The sequence below is a fragment of the Xiphophorus maculatus genome, chromosome 20 (genome assembly GCF_002775205.1).
Source record: "Xiphophorus maculatus strain JP 163 A chromosome 20, X_maculatus-5.0-male, whole genome shotgun sequence".
NCBI lineage: Eukaryota > Metazoa > Chordata > Actinopteri > Cyprinodontiformes > Poeciliidae > Xiphophorus > Xiphophorus maculatus.
Window position 1 is genome coordinate 23,918,950 of NC_036462.1, and position 17,864 is coordinate 23,936,813.

General features: G+C 38.6%; 2 protein-coding genes and 1 non-coding gene across 7 annotated transcripts in view; 1 reads left to right on the top strand and 2 right to left on the bottom strand.

Annotated features, from left to right (window-relative positions):
• Nucleotides 1–5,282, bottom strand: part of LOC102227505 (vitamin D3 receptor B) — a 31,632-nt gene extending 26,350 nt beyond the window's left edge. Inside the window, exons 1-2 of one of the 2 annotated variants that reach the window (XM_005797967.3) lie at nucleotides 4,784–5,282; nucleotides 4,408–4,480 (exon numbers count right to left, since the gene is read on the bottom strand). The gene's annotated coding sequence lies outside the window, so the exon portion shown is untranslated. The remainder of the gene's footprint in view (nucleotides 1–4,407; nucleotides 4,481–4,783) is intronic. The other variant, XM_023324779.1, reaches the window with a different exon arrangement.
• A 9,370-nt stretch (nucleotides 5,283–14,652) lies between these two features.
• Nucleotides 14,653–14,724, top strand: trnaq-uug. The gene has a single exon. It is a non-coding gene; the product is annotated as a tRNA-Gln (tRNA).
• Nucleotides 14,725–15,733: 1,009 nt separating this feature from the next.
• LOC102227245 (tensin-2) overlaps nucleotides 15,734–17,864 on the bottom strand; it is a 30,290-nt gene continuing 28,159 nt past the window's right edge. For all 4 annotated transcript variants that reach the window (XM_023325025.1, XM_014468386.2, XM_023325026.1 and 1 more), the window contains one exon: nucleotides 15,734–17,242. In XM_023325025.1, coding sequence (XP_023180793.1) covers nucleotides 17,098–17,242 — 145 coding nt within the window. In that variant the 3' untranslated portion in view covers nucleotides 15,734–17,097. The remainder of the gene's footprint in view (nucleotides 17,243–17,864) is intronic.

Genomic DNA, 17,864 nt, shown 5'->3' on the forward strand with positions numbered 1-17,864 from the left:
AGTGCCAATGCGGCAAGAGACTGGAGCCAAAAGAATTTGGATCTTCATAAGTCAGTCACAAAAGAAATATGGATATTTAAGCTTCAAAAAAGACAGAGCAGCTAATAGGATAGATAAGTTTCAATCAAAATCAATACTAAAGGATTAAAAAACCCTATGGGAATCCACACCCACCATCAAACTAACCTAATTACAGCCTATCGCTAAAATGAAACATGAACATTGAGAGAAAAGGATATCAAAAAAGTGAGCAGAGGGAACAAATCAGCATAGAGTAAAAAGACACAGAAGAGAAAGGGGAAAGAGGGAAATAAAATAAAAAAAAACCTCTGGCATCACATCCTAAGAATGTCAGCAATGAGCCTACAGACCACATCCCAACACTTTAGAGTCAAATTCAGAATCGCATCCAGACCTATAGCAACAGAGGGGAATAAATGGACAACTGAATGAAAGAAGGGGGCCCAAAATGACAATCCAATAAGCATCTTTAATCTACATCACATGATGCAATCCCACAAATTGTTTTGAAATTGTTGCGTGCAGTCAAACATTTTCTCATCTAAAGGGAAAAAAACCACACATAAAAAAAAACAGAGAAAAACATAAATGTGGAAATGGAGGGAAAAAAAGAAAACAAGAGAATCAGAGGGAGAAACATAAGGCGATGTGTTTTACTGCATACCTCAAACTGGGTCGCTACGAGTACAGCAGAGACCTGAAACACATCTGATCTGGAACGGTCCAGGTTATGGAGAGAACTGGCCAACAATGGAAACGCATGGCCTTTTGATTCACACACAGTACCACACATAAGACCACAATAATAGAAATAGGAAAAAAACAGAAAAGAAAAATATATATACATTTCAAAACAAGATGAGGAACAGATACAAATACATTTGATAGAATTCTGTGCTGTACCAATGTCCTTAAAAAAATGCACAAGGGACAGTTGTCTGAGAACGACAGACAAAAAGAGACTATGTGAATCGAACAACAACGTACACAAAACGAGTCTGTAATGCAGCTAAACAACTGGCTGAGCAGACTAGTCCAGTCCTGTCTCCTCACTTGCCTCTCATTCTCCCTCCTGCAGCCTCCACAGTTCTATCTTATGCTCTTTTTCTACGATCACAGGGAGCATGTTACAGCAGCAGTAATAGCACATGACAAGGTGACCTGTGCCCCACACAGGATGGGCTAAACTGGGGTGGAAGAGGTGGTGGGGAGGGGCTTGGGGGGCTCATCATGTCCCGTGTCCAGCCCTATGGTCTCTGCAGCCCCCTCCCCACCCCCCACAACGTTCAAACACCCAGGCTCCACTGCTGGCCAGCAAAGGGAGAGGGGAGGCAGTAACGGCAGGCTGCCCCCTTTGTGCTGGGCCCCTTGCTGGACTCTGGAGAGGGGAAAGAGACAAGGCAGGGAGAGGCCCGCTCAAACACACACACCAAAAAGTCCCTTTTATGTCAGTGCCGAATATGACAAGGAACGCACATTTTATAACACGCCGAGTTCAGCACACAGACCCGGAGAGACAGACGTGGACATGTGGCAGGTGGGTGCAAAAGCACTTAGTCCAAAAGTTATGTAACCCTCCATAAAACACTGTCTCTTATTCAGAACATACTTTTCATAAAAACAAACTATATATAAATATACATTTAGGACACAAATTTTTTACACCCCTGCAAGAGGTAGATTTAAAATGATTTTGTGTTTGATCCAATACGTTTGTTTATTGTTAGGTAATAACAAAGGCATCGCTAAAAAGAAAAAGGAGTATTTTTATGTATCTATTTTTAATTACTTGTTATTATGATGTCCACATCTTGTCATTACCCTCCCTGTCAGGGGAATAAATTGTTGTGGGTTTATCTGTACTTCACATGTTTGATTACACAAAATTGGAAAGACATTAAATAATTCCATAACATAAATGCACTGCCCTGTTTGCTCTCTGAGAATATTTTCGGCATAACTTGAACTTCGGTGAAAACATATGCGACCGGTTTGATTTATTCTAGCCAGAAGCATTTAACCACAGAAGGTAATTGAAAACATAAAGACATTAGGAGGAACTTAACACGTCGTTAGTTTCAAAGGAACTGAACAAATGTGGAAAGCTACAAACATGCACGTAAGCAGATTACACAGGGTCTTTACAGTTAAGTTAAGTAGCGTCATACTCTATACAGTCACATGTAGAATGAAGCAACCGACTACAGTAAAAAGAAAAAAAAAAGAAAACAAGAGTAGGCAGTGGGAGGAGTGTTTAGGGGTTTCTATAGGCTGTACCATCTCCAGCGGCACACTGATCTGTAAACAATCTGTTACAACTTGATTCAAAAGTACACGGTCCCCCTGTTATCACATCTGAGTAAAGGTTTACCTCAGTCTGATAAAAGAAAATGATCTGTACTCCAGCGACCGCTTGGTGCTGAATTCAGTTTTAATGGTTACCCTAGTTTATACCTACTAGTTTAAACTTTGTTTAAATCAAGGCTAGTTTATTTGCATAGCACATTTCAGCAACAAGGCAGTTCAAGTTTACACTTAATTTATGTGACTTAAGAGTCACATTCAGATCACAACCTTAGAATATGTTATAATATGTTCATAACATACCAAGTTGTCCAACAGTGGCTAAATAGTTTGCTGTGAGAAAACATTCCTTAAATCAGGGGATCAGCTGATGAACTGCCTTCTTTAAATGTATCAACAAAACAAACTAACCAGCTTGAAATGAGCAAAGAAAAATTCTCTTGCTGCCATTAATTATATTTAATCCCTCCACATTTACTTCCTAACTGGTGAGCAGCTCAGAGTGGACTGTGGAGTTGTCTGTATCTCAAATAAAAAGAACAAAAGGCTTGCAGCAGATATTGATTATTCATCATTATCAACAGTGGCAGGATTCTCCATGACTGATAAAAGTGATTGCAAACAGCAAAGTACGTTTGGTTTGTAACTGTGGCCTAGATATCACTTTCTTCTCAATCAACCCTAGAGAGGCCAGTGAGAATTGCAAGGAAATCATTTTATAGAACATATTGGTACAAAAAGTGGCACCAGAAAGAAAAAAAAACTTTACAGAGTGTATGTGTAAAATCAAATCAAAAATGTTTGTTTTGATTCGAGCTGCAAATAAGCTTCTTACTTAGATGGATTTGATTAGCAAATCTTTAGTTAAGCCTGGAAATTACAAGACAATAATGCCTTTGTCCTTTATCTTCAGGGAGTGACATAACCCATCTTTTAGGTTTTTGGAAATTTTGCAACAAAAACAATCTCCATTTTTCCTTTTCTTATAGTATGTTCCATCTATAGCTTCAGTGCACCTCTAAAGCCTTGGTGCTAAAATTGTGGTGCAAATATTACTAGAATTTCAGCTTCCTGTGTGGTACTTAGTAGATATAAGACATTTCAAAGTAAATATGAACAAATTAATCCTCATGCAGAGCTCAAAAAGAACCAACAACCATGTTGCTCTTTCTTCTTTTCATATGCAATTCTTTTAGAGGTTTTGCTAATATACCAACTACTCTAGTGTTCCCTTGGCCTTTCAAGCCAGCGTTGTCTTTTTTATAGAGTAACAGTGCGTTTTTAGTTGCTTTTCATTTACCTCCTTAACCATTTCATATTTTCACAAATTAGGCCATTACACACCATACTTTTAGGGCTCAGAATTTAAGTTCTGTACCATGGGACAATTTTGTAGCAATTAACCAAATTGTACTTGCCTTACAATTTGAAAATGAAAGCAGACTTTTACCTCAAATTGATTGTTAGAAAATGTGTTCATAAGATCCCAATAAATAAAACCAACCAGTAGAAGGCCACGTGGAGTTATTTGGGTTTCTTCAAGTCATAATCTGTCATGAGACAACTGTCCAACACAGGGATCAGAACCAAAACAAATGAAAATAGAAGTAAGTTGTCATATGATGTACAATTAAACTCAATAATACATTAGATTTGAACATACCACAATCATTACCATAACATCAGGCTCCCACAACAAGAAATTTACTAATATATAATGAATTAAGTACATAGCTACGAAATGGGCTCGTTTACAAATACGAAAGGATAGAAATGGCAATGCGTTGGTAAAAAATCGAGGTTTCAATTAAGGAACGTCTTCACCTTATTTAGCTCATTAGGGTTGTTTTTTTAGTGCGTCGTCATTTGTTATCAAATGCCTCCTGTTTTGTGTTTTTAATCTAATTCTAGTTAAGTTTTTTTTTTATTATTATTGCCGTGATTAGGTATGAAAAGTTCAGCATAACTAAGACTGGCAATAACACGTCAAATACACACTTAAGACGTTCTCACAGTATTACAACCCGCATGTCCATTTTAGCAAGACTTGAAGAAAGCAAAAGGAGAAAGAAAATGTCTCACCTGGGGTTTTAGCATGTCCTCGCGCTGTTTGCAAGTCTCAAAGCCTTTCTTCGCTTTTCCCAGGTTGTTAATCCTGTTTGGTAAAAAGCAAAAATGGTATGTCGCAAGTCACGGAGTGTGCCTTTACCCTCGGACCTGACCTGCAGTCGCTCTGTTTATGTAACACTGAACTATTTTCAACAGTAACATACACACTCTGAAGTGATCTTACGGCGATCAGGCAACTGCGTAGGTAAACACACTGATTTAAAAAAAAAAAAAAACAACCCTTGGACACATGTTCCTCGTAAGCTATGGGGGCGAGTAAAAAAAAAAAAAAATCACAATAATTCAAACCACGACTTGAGCATTCCTTCAGTGCCTGCGAGTTTCATACCTCAGCTCAACTTTTCCCCATGAAGACCGTGCAGCTTTTTAATCCTCTTTAGTTGTGGTTCGTCGTCTTTGTGCTTTTGCAATGCGTGCGCCCCTTCATGTTGTGCCACTCACGAAAAGGAAAAACCACGTCCACGCTACGTACGGTATACTTCAAGGAATGTAGAAAAGACTTCGGGCAGAATACGTCTAACTAGTACGCCCTTCCAGACGCTGGCACACACACACACACACACACGGGGTGGGTTGTAGTAGCTAGCATTAGCGTGGCTAGCTGCCTGCTTTAACCCTCAACGCGGCTGAGACTTCGGCCGGATAATTAGCCGCTCTCTGCGCGCGAGTCGCTAAACTCCCAACCGAAAAAGCACAGCTAACAGGTAGCTACCAGGCAAATACACAGAAAACCTGAGCGCACCTGCAGCAGTCCGACAAGAAATAGGCTAATCCTCCTTCTACTGGACCCAAATAGATGGCCATTACTTTTTGTTATGCACCGCCCCTCCTCCTTTCGCTCTCTTCTGGGGAAAAAGGGATTTCCCCCCTCAGCGTCTACGATAGCCAATCATAGCCCGGCTTGGTGTGAGTCCTGTGTTTTGGTTGGTGGAGTTTGTTGTCAAGTTCCCATCTGATTGGTCGGATCAGGTGCTCGTAACAAAATCGCCGCCCCGTCAAACAGGGGTGTGTCTTTACGTCAGAGGTAACGAAGAGGTAAACAACTTTGACCGCGTGAGGTTTAAAGCAACATGGGTACACCGCTGATCTCTGAATCGGTGACAGATCTAAAGCGCGGATTACCGTGCTCACGCTGCCAGCTGTACTGCTGCTTTTGTAAGTCGAAATGAACAGTTTCAATCAGTCTTTGTGCTTTCATATGCAGCAGAGCGGAGTGTCTTTGTTTCCATTTGCATCCGCTTTGGAAATTCAGAAAACCCTATTGCAACAGCAATTGACATCACGCAGTTGAAACTTTAAGCACCAGAGATACCGAAGTCCACAATTTTTATTTAATGCTTTATAAATATCTTTCTTTCTCCTTTATTTTATTTTATTTTATTGTATTTTTTGTGACAGTTTTAGATGTGTGCAGCTAGGCGTGCATATTGTAGGGGTGTGTCTTCTCCGCAGTACGGTGGTAGGCTGGATCCAGGCGATTCAGTCGCATGGCGATGCTGGTATGCATTTGCTTAGCATGAGGAAGGGCTGTGTAGCTGACATTTAAATGAGATAAAAAGCGTTTTCTCGCCACCCTATGGGGTTTGGTTACACATTGTTTTTATTCGCATCTCGGATATATGGCTAAAATGACGGTGTAAGTTTGTGTGTGTGTTTGCGTGCGTGTGTGTGGGGTGGAGTGGGTGGGGGGAGGGGGGGGGGGTGCGCATAGGCGCTTGATCATGGTGCAAATGAAGCGATCAAGATTCAGTGGGGGTGCCAGTGATCCACTGTTGAGTCTTTATGTGTGTTGGAAGTACAGCTAAAAACATGGTTTGTAAATTAATTAGAGTTTTACTGTTTAAAATTCAGTGGTATTAGAGAACTGACAGCCTGGACTCTTTCTTACATAATTGAATACATTCTATTACATATTTTGGCACATGGTTTAAGCAATATGAATCAAGTGATATAAGCAGCAGAACAAAGCTAAATAATATTTTCTCCAGTTTTTCAGTAATTGAGAGAGGAATGCTTAAAATGACAAATAGGCATATTAGAGAAAGATCAAAGGATTAAAATTCAGAAAAAGGGGGCCCTGTTTGAATCTTAGACATTTAGTTTGATGTCTAAGATTTGCTGCTCCTTGCTGCTAACACGAGAGTTTAACTATGCTAAGATTTATACATCTGTCTGAGGCCTTCAGGAAGAGGGTTGTAGAGCATATATGTCTGCAAATTTATAGAGGTCTCAAAAGAACCTAAAATCAGTCCACTTTCCCAGCATGCCCTGGTCTGGCCCTCCAAGCAAGTTCACAAATCATTAGCTCTTTGGTTACAAACTGAAAAGAAATGAAGCTGAAAGTAAAACTAAAAGTAAAACACCTAAAATGAGTTGCCATTAAAGGTTTTCACAAAGATGGAAAATTAGTAGGAAAACCTAGTTTTATTGTGAAGGACCTGTTTGACTTTCCAAATAGTGTCCTTTTCAACTGCTTCCTCATTCAACCAGCGTTGTCAAAATAGTTATAAAATCTGGGGATATTGCCAGTTTAGAGGAGAGGTTTCTACATCTTCACCACTAGTTTCAGTCTTTCTGGTGAAGAGAAAACACAAATACCACTTTCATCAATTCATCCGGCATGTGAGGGAATGCGTATTAGTTGGTTTTCTCGACAGAGAACTGCTGACCACTGAGCATTCATAATCATTTTAACACAGTTCTATGCTCTGAGCTCATATCTCAGTGAGTGCACCCAGAGTGAATAATGCAACAAAAATCCCAAATCTGCGCTGATCACACCAAGGCTCTAAAGTCTCAAGTTGGTTTTAATGGGTCGCAATAAAGCAAATACTGCATAATTGCATAGTAAAACCTTTCAAGCTTGTGCTTTTCCTTCTCTTGTACTTTGAAAAGAAAATAGCACAACTTGTGCTTTCCCTTTTCTTCCTCCTTCTTTTTGTCATCCTCTTTCCTCAACACTGAGTACCAAGCCAGATTTTCTCTGACCTCATGACAAATAGACTTAGGATTTAGGCCCCTGCTTAGAAAAACCCACACCATCGTCCAGTCCTTCAGCATCTGGCTATATATGTACAATTTGGAGGTGTGTGCACTATTATTTTTGAGAGAGAACTTTATTTCTCATGAAACCCAGAGCATACTGAGCATATATGCACATTGTGTCTGAAAATATTGCAGGTTTTGGTCATTTGGTTTGTGTGTATTTTTATTTTCAGCTACTTTAGATTTTTTTTTTTTACTGCAGGCAGAAAGTGATGGCATCAGAAGCCAAAAGCATAATTACCTTAAGTGCTGGCTGCTTGGTGTGGATGTAATTGGGTGTGGTTTTTGGGCAAGCTTGGCCAAAGCTCCTTCAGACTCATGAATGACCCATCCACAGTGTGACTTGATCACTCGCCATGAATGAACTACCACTGTATCCACAGGGCTCCTCCATTTTGCATTCAGGACTCTTGATAATGCGCCATCATGATCTCATCAGGTTTGTGCATACCTAAAACAATATGGGATCTCTCACACAATGGAGATGGCACTGCATTCTTGATGCAAACCAGACGATTTCTCCGTAACCTGGCAGGGAGCATCTTCATTCTGTGCAATTTGGTAACTGAGCACAGAGTCCTTCCTTTGAGATTTCTGAATTTTTAATAAGTATTAATGAGCATGAGAAAACTGAAACTTGAAACATCCCTTAACTGTGTTTTTTTTTTTTTGGCATAATTATCAAATCTATATTGTTGTTTCATGTAAAGGAACTTTCTTAATAAGATGCTTTATGAGCACAAAGCTTCTAAGTCTACACACTAAATTAAGATGATTTTTTTTAATCAAAGAAAATCCATTCCATTTCCTTCTGCCCACCTACAAATATGCATGCATTTTATAACACAGTATGCATACCTAGAATGCAGCATTTTGTTTACCTGAACTAGGAGTCGAGGTGGTGTAAAAAGCAAAGCAAGCTTCACCCACTATGGGTCTCTGCAACATTTTCTCCCCCCTTTTACAATATAACAGGGCTTCCATGTGTGTGGCAGTAAGGTCATTGAAGGGGGCCTGAGAAGGTGAAGGTCAGATGTGCATCTAAAGTGTAAACACCATAAAGACCCCAGATAAGGAGGGAAGGGGGACATGTGAGGGAGGCCAGTCTAAACTGTGCACGCCCAAAAGAGCACAAAAACAAGAGCTGAATAGAACACGGACGCAACTTTGAGACATGCTGTATGTCTTTACCGCTTTGTGTTTTAAAAGAAAAATACAATTTTATACAAACAATTGTTTTGCTGCTGTATACTCTTATACAAATTACAAATTTAGCACCTCAGGGAGTTTAGATGCAATAAAACACGAGTTGCAGTCAATTAATTGGCAATAAACTGAATTAAAATTTACAGACAAGCCACCTTAACTCATGAAATGTGCAGTATCTTTCTATTTGTCTTTGCACTGAAAGCTTCAAGAGCCGCAGCGCAATCAGCTCTTCTGTTCTGCTCTCCAAATCCCCTTCCAGCAGAGCTTTTCCTCCAAAATGGCAAGAATTTTTACAACTAACATTCCCTCACTATTGTAGTCGATTCTACATTAGACAGTTATGCGTTTTGTACCCGCTGGTTTGGACAAAGAGTACAGACTACTCAACAATTAGCCTCACACCATAAACCCCAAGGACACATGTGCAAAGTTCACTGTCAGCTACAGACTTGTTTACGCCAGCTTTACATTCTATCTGCACCTCAGACGTAGCATGTTCTGAGGCTGCCAGCACCTTCAACAAGTCTCAAAATGCATTTTTGAACTGTTCATTCATGTGCAAAAAGCTAATAGCGAACTGTGTGAGTGTAATGCTCATGTTTGTGGGGAGTCGATTCTTGTCCTGTGGGTTGGCCTTTGTCCAAGTCTGGCACCAACTCTGGATCAAGCCGCTCTCCTAAAAGGGGGAGTGGAAGTGGGAGAATTATTTTGGCTCCACAGCACGCATGTCAGACATGCATCCTGGCCCAGCCATTTTGTGTCCTCGGATGCTCCAGTCTTTCACAGTGTGCTGGCCTGCTCTTTGGAAACCAAGAGAGTGGAAATCATAAATCAGAAACGACTGACCCACTAAAAGTATGGGAGTCAGTATTTGTGGCAATGGCGCAAAGACATAAATAACCGACACAGTAACGAAGCTCCCAGTGAAAATACAATCTACTGACAGGCGGATTTAACTGCATGTTTTTACTGTGGTGTAAAACAACAGAAACATCAACTAAAATATGTTGGTTTTCATGTTAAAACTACCCATTAGAAGATTTGTATTTAAAGTATCATACTTGTACCATACAAACTAAGGAATTTCAGATATAAATGAACAAACAAGATAAATAAGATGTTACCGTAGGAAAAATCGCTTTGCTAAAATATTCACTCCTCTCCACGTTTTCTCATATTACAACCACAAAGTCCAGAGATAGACCCATGCAAAGTGATGCATAATTATCAAGTGAATGGAAAATGAGCAGGATGTAAACTAGATTTCTTAGAGAAAATTTGTGAACAAATAACATCACGAAGACCAGCAGAGAAAACTAAACAGAAGCTAAAAGCCATATAAAGTCACAAAAACTATATATTGCAACACTACATATTACTGAATTATCCAAGCATCTGAAAAGTGAGGAGAGTGGCACAAGTACAAGACCAGGAGAACATGCCATATAAGAATTAATCCTTTTAAAGAAGCAGAAAATAGGCCCGTAGAAACTCTGAAGGAGCTGCAAATAATCACAGCTCCTGTTTGATTTTACCTCCTGAGTCATGTGCACCTTAAATCCAGCCTTAATGGAAAAGTGGCAAGAAGCCACATGAAGCCCTGTTTGGAGCTTGCAATTAGACATAGATTATTTGTTGTTGTTTTTGTTTTTTTTTAGATAACACCACCTTTAAAGTTGTTTGGCTATATGTGGAAAAGACACATGGATGTGGAATCATCATACAGTGGGAGACAAGGAATCTAGACTGAGTTAATGGGAATACAAAGCTAAATGCAGAGTAAACCAGGAATAAAATATTTTAGACAGCGACTAGGCAGTATCAAGACTAGGCAGAGGTTCAATTTCCAGTAGGAGGTTGATCACAAAGAAGAAAGCCAGATGTATAATGGAATTTTTTTAATCAAACCATATTCATTTATTAAAATGGGCAAGTTAAAGGCCAGCTCTGAATCCAACTAGAATCTAGAGCAAAGTTTCTGTCCACAAATGCTCTCCATCCAACGTGACTGAGCTTCAGAAAGCTCTAGATGTGAAAAGCTGACAGAGACGTACTCCAAAACTTGCATTTTCATTCCACTTTCCAGCTAAGCTCTCCTTTGTGTTAGTCTGCCACATGAAATTTTAATGTCTCAATTATTGTTTGTGATTTGTAATGTTTTCAAAATGTGGACAAGTACAAGGGCTCTTTTGTCTGGATAATGCTGTGAAAAAAGTGTTGCTCCAGCTAAACAGGAAGGTAATAAAACCTGAGATGGACAGCTTTGTGGTGGCCTGAAGACAATTAACCACCTCAGTTAGTACAGCTGCATGTCACATGTATCTGCTTTAAAAAAAAAAAAAGGATTTCAACTCTTTCTTCAGGACCCAGTGCTTCAAAGAGCATCCGATTCTGAACGCACCCAAAGGCATCTTTGTTAAGACTTGGAGGGAATGTGATGATTGGCTGGGAAACCTCTTAAAGGACTTTTTGCCTTTTCTGTTTGGTGATGTAACATGAATGTATGGTATGCCTATGAAACTCAGGATATCCTGCTTGAGGGACTGCCACCCTGTTCTACTTATATCTGTCATCATGAGATGCCTCAGGCCACTGGCCAAGACCCACACAGACTCACTTCCCCTGGGCAATCTGCACTTTGTATTGAGTGTTAAATCGCTATCATCTTAGCTCGGTGAGGCATCTCTCTCTCACTCTCTGTATGTCTCTTTCTATCTGTCTTTGGCAAAAGGAGCAACTACTCTCCAGCTGAGAATGTTGTAGGCCAACAACAAAGCATTGACAAATCCCCTTCACCATCAGGGACCATCTTAGCACCACTATCTGCAGCTCAACGCTGGACTTGTCGACAAGCAGGTCACTGCTGGTGAAGATGAGCGCTTTCTGCTCTCTCGTTATCAACATTTCACTTCAAACTAAAGCATGTGTCAGTTCTTACTGATCTCACCTCAGTCCACTGTGCAGCACAAAGCCAGTTTGATTAGTCTGAAAATGCCACTGCAGCATTCAGGATACTAGGAAGACAGGAAATCAGAGCATGCAGTGTATTGCAACAGTATCCAATAACCCTTCAACTTGTCTAGATTTTGTCATGTTACGCCTAAACTGCCACATACTTTTGGTTCATTTCATGTAACCCATCAATAAAAAATAGAGTGGAATTGTAAAGGAGACAAGGACACGTGGCTCTCAATATATCTATATGCATAAAATCTGAAAAGTCTGCGATGCATTTGTATTCAGATGCCTTTACTTTGGTGCCACTACATGAAACTCCACCAACTGTCTTCAAAAATCAGAGCCTTGTTAGAGAATGTTACCGAATGAATGGCCTCCTGGAGATAAAATTTTCATAAACATTTTCACAAAAGCATGTAAAAAACAGTTTCAAGCCAGCGCAAAACATCTCTGATGACAGGATGAAGCAAAAGAGGATGACAGTGGCATACAGGAAATAACAAGGTCGAGGAGGAAACACACTGATCGATCTGATGGAAGTGGAGAGAGTCAGCAGTTTTAAGTCCCTTCGGATCAATATTACGCGGTGATGTAAACACGGAGGCTCACTATGGCTATAAACATGCCCACAATCCGCCACATGTGTGGAACCTCGGGCTGTAGCAGCTGCGTTGCAATGTGTGATGCGCAAGATGCAGAAACCTGCTTGGTGAATCCATACAGCAGGCGATGTAAACAGCATGGAACAGCTAACGCATGGGGGGACATTTTCCAAGGGAGTCACTCATGCAGTTCTCAACACATCCCAGCCACAAGCTTGGCAGTCCGTAGTGCTTTGGAAAACATTATAAGTTTCAGGACGGTAGTGGTGCTCCACACCTGCATTTTCCTGCCTACACAAATATTGTAGTAGTTGTTTTTTGTGTGTCACATAGCCTAAAGCACTAAGAGGTCAGGGGGTTTGCGCCAATGGATTTCTTTTTCTTGTCTTCAAAACCACTAAAAATCTATCCAGGCGCTTGTGACAAAGGCCTTAGAGATTGTTGAAGTTCCTCTCATACTTTAGCATTAAAGGAATTCTTTTGGACTAAACCTGGAAGATCAAAGATTAGCTGCCTTAATTTTCTCATAACATCACTAAGACAAATTTAGTTATTAGACTCTGGGGGGGAAAGTATATGAATAGTTACTATATATGGTTATCTAGCTTATTAATGTGGTGGGAAAGTCGCAGACAGAGAAATCCTCCAGATTCTTGCAGATGACTTTTCCGTCTCTTCAAAATGGAAGCGTCACTGCTTACAACACATTCTACTGTAGTGTTTACAGCTCCCTCTAGTGGATGTATGCATGGAAGATATAATCACACAAATGCTGCTCCCTGCGAAGAAACTGCATCATAAAATTTTATGACTTTTTAAACTCATGGCTACCTATCAGTAAAAAAAAACATTTCCAGCAAGTACAAATAACAATTTTAAACTGTTGTTTCCAAGCAACTGAAGATTAAGAAGCATAACATCAATACATGTTTGGAACAAACAGAGATGTTTGTTCTTTTACCTGTGGCGATAAAACATGAACAAAGTTGCTTCTGGCAAGGACGTTTTGTACTTCACATCAACTCTAGTACAGAACTTTTGGAAGTCCTCATACATTCCTTCTTCTATATCACTCGTACATAATAGTTGTCTGACACCACATAAAACAGGTTCTGCCCAGACACAGTCTCAACAACAAGCTGCAAGACCAGAATGATGTCAATTTGTATTTTCACCTGGGAGTGAGAGAATGAATTTCTCTGGTCTTGTGGAGAATGTAGAGGCCTTTGCAAAGTATATCACCCAGGTTCCCACACAGTCTGGCACAGTCTATTTACAATTATTGCATTTCACATTTATGAAAATGAAATGGATGAAACTGTTGGGACTAGACACATTTAAAGAACTGAGAACTGCTGATGTTGTTCATTGGTCTAAAACAGTCTGGACTTTTGACAAGATGAATGTGCGGAAATTTTAAAAGGCATGATAATATGATTCATTACCACAAAATAGAGGGATCAGACTTTCAGAAAAATCTAAAGATTATATTTAGTAATAATCTAAAATAGCGGATCTAAAAGTGACAGCAATAAATCAATACACTTAGTATCTGTCAATAATGGCTTTCTTTTTGACACTGTTGTTGACACACATTGCACGGATATCTAATATTTGTCCTGTTGACATCTTCTCATCTGAGCTGTGGACATCTGCTGCCCTACCAGACTGGCCATGGGCTGTTTCTCTGATGGAATGAAAAATGATCTGTAAAATGCCTCAAGTTTGGGATAGTTTTTATAATCTAGCCTTGCTGTAAAAAATGTAAAAAAAAAACAAAAAAACAAAAAACAAAAACAAAAGCAAAAAAACGAAAAACTTTTGAAAACAGTTTGTCCTTTTCCTTCCGTTTCGCAATTATCACATAAAACACATTGACGTTTTTGGTTTTAACGTGATACAATTTGAAGACGTTCAAAGACTGAATACAAGCGCCACTGATACGTCACATAAGTCAACTTTTATTTTGAAAGCCTCGCTTTTATTCTGGTAAACTGAACAGAAACTAGTACAGATAATGAAAATCAAAGGTAACTGAAGGACATTGTTGATAATTATTTAACGCGACTCCTTAGTATTGCTTTAGTATTGCATTGATTATATCTACATTAGTCAATACAAAGTCCTAAACCTCTTTTTGCATGCGTGTAGCAGACATTTGGATGTCACACACTCCCGGCGGGAGCCATTTTTACATGATAGCAATTTTTAAGCGAGGCGCTAGCCGAGCTAGCATTAGTTAGCTAACGGATAATTTAAAAAAAAGAGCTTCCGAATCGTCAACAAATGCAATGTTTGGTTATCTGTGGATCTGTGTTAACAACGACTCCATCGTCAACACCAGAGGTTTATATGATAATATGAGGTGCGAGTGCACGCAGTTGGTCCCATGGTGTAATGGTTAGCACTCTGGACTTTGAATCCAGCGATCCGAGTTCAAATCTCGGTGGGACCTCGTCTTTTTATCCCCATTCGGAAAGAGTGTCCGACCTACAAAGGTGGATAAAGCACCCCAATATTGTACTCATTAAAGAGGACCACTACTACTTCAGCTTATTTTTACTCAAGTAAAGCTAGGAAGTACGGAGCTCTCTAGGGGACATGGGGAAATGTTTTTCTTTTGCGTTTCCTCGCAATACATTTGCGTTCCCTCGCAAAACCTTTTGCGTTTCCTCGCAAAACTTAAAGAAAAAATTTTCCCCATGTTCCCTAGATGGCTCCGTAAGAAAGTAGCCTTCGGAGTAAGCACACAAGAGTAAAAAGTCATGTAAAAATGCAATTCAAGTACTGAATAATTGATTTAATATTTAAAAAGGATGTCATCAGACAAAAATATAAAGGTATGTGGAATTTCTGGTATTTTAAAGAATATAATGAAAAAGAAATTACAGATAACAGCTATTCTCATTCAATGCAAATAAATAGCATTGAGGTTGAAGAAACACTTTTCCAAAAAGGTTTATATTTCTTCAACATAAAATTTATGAAACCAATACTTACTGTAGGTAGGCCTTATGTACACATGTGAAAACAGGGAAAAAGTACCTTCAGTACTTACAATATACAGTGTTTACTGTGTCTTCAGTTGACCTCCATGGGGCACAGCAGGCTGAAATGTCTGTGTCTCACATATTTGGTTAAAACAAGATAGTTTTTCACTAAGAACAATCTTGTTACCCACAAAAAATAGATTATCCTGACATTTTACTCAAGTAAGAGCAGTGAAGGATCATAATGATATTCCCCTGGTGAAAACAAAAAGCATGTGAAGTAAAACGATTGCGAAGAGCATTTTTTCCCCAAAAGTTTCTCAAGTAAATGTAACTGGGTGAATGTAACCAGCCAACCATTAATGTGAAAGGTTGGACCATGAAAAATGTCCCATTATGGAGTATAGAAGGGAAAAACAAGATGGCGAATTGAGAAGTAGTAAAATAGTACACAGGAATGATTAAACACACATCTCTATTTGTATTTAGGACCTTGGTTTAATATTCTGGTCAAATATCACATACATCATCCCTTCATTCTTTTTTTAACACGTCAAATACCTAAAATATATTACTTTTTAACATACACATCCCATATGAAAATAAGGATTATACCATCAGTCATATAAAAGTACCAAAGAGATACATGTAGAAAATAAGGAAAAAATGATTAAAGCAGAACTTTGGCTTTAGGTTGCATTTCTCTCCAAAGCAAGGCATTCCTCAACATGGTTCTTTCACGAATGTATATGTATATAAAATATCAAAAGAGATGTCTGTTGAAGTTGTCTATTTTACTCTAACTGCAGCTATTTTATCCTATTTATTTTCATCTCACACAAATGTGTTGCCTTAATTTTTGGTGTTTTATTGAAGGGGTTTGCTGCTGATTTTCCAAAGTTAGCTAATTCAGGTCTAAATGTCTTATATCTATTTCCTAAAACTAATGGCGTGTATTACAGAAGCGACCCTTTTATTAAATACATTTATAAATCAATATCAGATAAGTTATATCAGATTGTGTTTAGGTTAGAAATAAAATGCATCTTAGATCTGATCAGGGTTAAGAAGCTGTCAATGCAATTGCAATATTATATTCAAATATTCAATTACATGCTTTTTTCTGTATGATAACTGTGTTTAAAGATGAATTATTTGCATGTAGTCAAAAATATGTTTTAGTATGAAGAATTTAAGTTTTCTATGATTTTCTGAGACTTATGCTTCTACAAAGTCCTTTCTTTAAAAATAACCAGAATATTCACTTTAAATCACTTACGCTTCTCTGTCTCACATTACATTCAGAAAACCTCTGCATTGTACCACTTTGCCTTTTGAAAGTGAAACTTACTTTTCTACCACATTGTTCACATTCATAAACCTCTTTCTGTATAGCTTTAAAGTTCCATGTTTAGGTAAATATATGTGGTAAATAGGTTGTCTTTGATGTGATTTTTGTATGTTCTACACCATATGCAGGCCTGAAAAACAGTGAAGATATAAAAGAAATAAAAATGAACACAAACACTCTAAAAAAACAAAAAAGAAAAATGTTTCAATCTCGTTTGGCAATGTTAGGCCAATCTTTGGCTTTTTCAACAACTCCTATATGACTTCCTGCTCTGCAAATTAACTTCAAAACAAGACATCCTGCAAAAAAAAAAACCATTCTATAAAATTGGATTGTGATACAAAAACAGTCACACGACATTGCACAAAAGTGCTAACTGCATAAAGGCAAAGAAACATATAGCTTTTGAAATAAACACTTATTTAAAAATGTGTCAAAAGCACCTTGTGATGCTTAAATAGTGCATAATTTCCAATAACTCTGCTCCTCATCTTCGTAGCTGTGGTCCTAGCATGACTTTGTTGATGAAGTTGACTATTGCCACAGCTGGCTGCTCAGGATCCATCTCTGCAAACAGGTGACACACATTCTCCGTTGTTGTCCCGGTCCGTCTCGCCACAAAGCCGAACATCCTGCAAAAGAGAGGGGTCAACAAACCACTCTGCCGCACATTTGTATGGGCAGTTTTACCTCCAACGTGAGAGCACCAAAGTTTCTACAGCTCTGGGAAAAATGGGGAGCCCACTGCACTGAACCCCATGGGAAACCTCATGGTTATTCCACCAAATATTTATTTCTGAACTCTTCCTGAGTTAAAATATTAGTATTGTTGTTTCTAAATAAATATGAACTTTTTTTCTTCGCATTATGTGAAGTCTGAAAGCACTGCATCTTCTTTGTTATTTTGACCATTTCTCATCTTCTACAAATAAATGCTACACTGTTGCTTGGAATTTCAGACATGTTTTCAGTAATTCATAGAATAAAAAAAACAACGTTCATTTTACTCAAATATATACCTATAAAAAGTAAAATCAGAGAAACCGATAATTTTAAGTGGTCTCTTAATTTTTTCTAGAGCTGTATATGGTCTTAATAAACCATTGATTTATCATCGGTTTTACTTTCTTTTAATGTTATTTTGTTTTGACTATTCCTGTCTCTATTTTGTTACAGAGACTTTACTTGATTTGCTTTATCTATTGGTAAAAAAAAAGAACATTCAAAAGTGTGTTTTAATTAGAATAATATTTA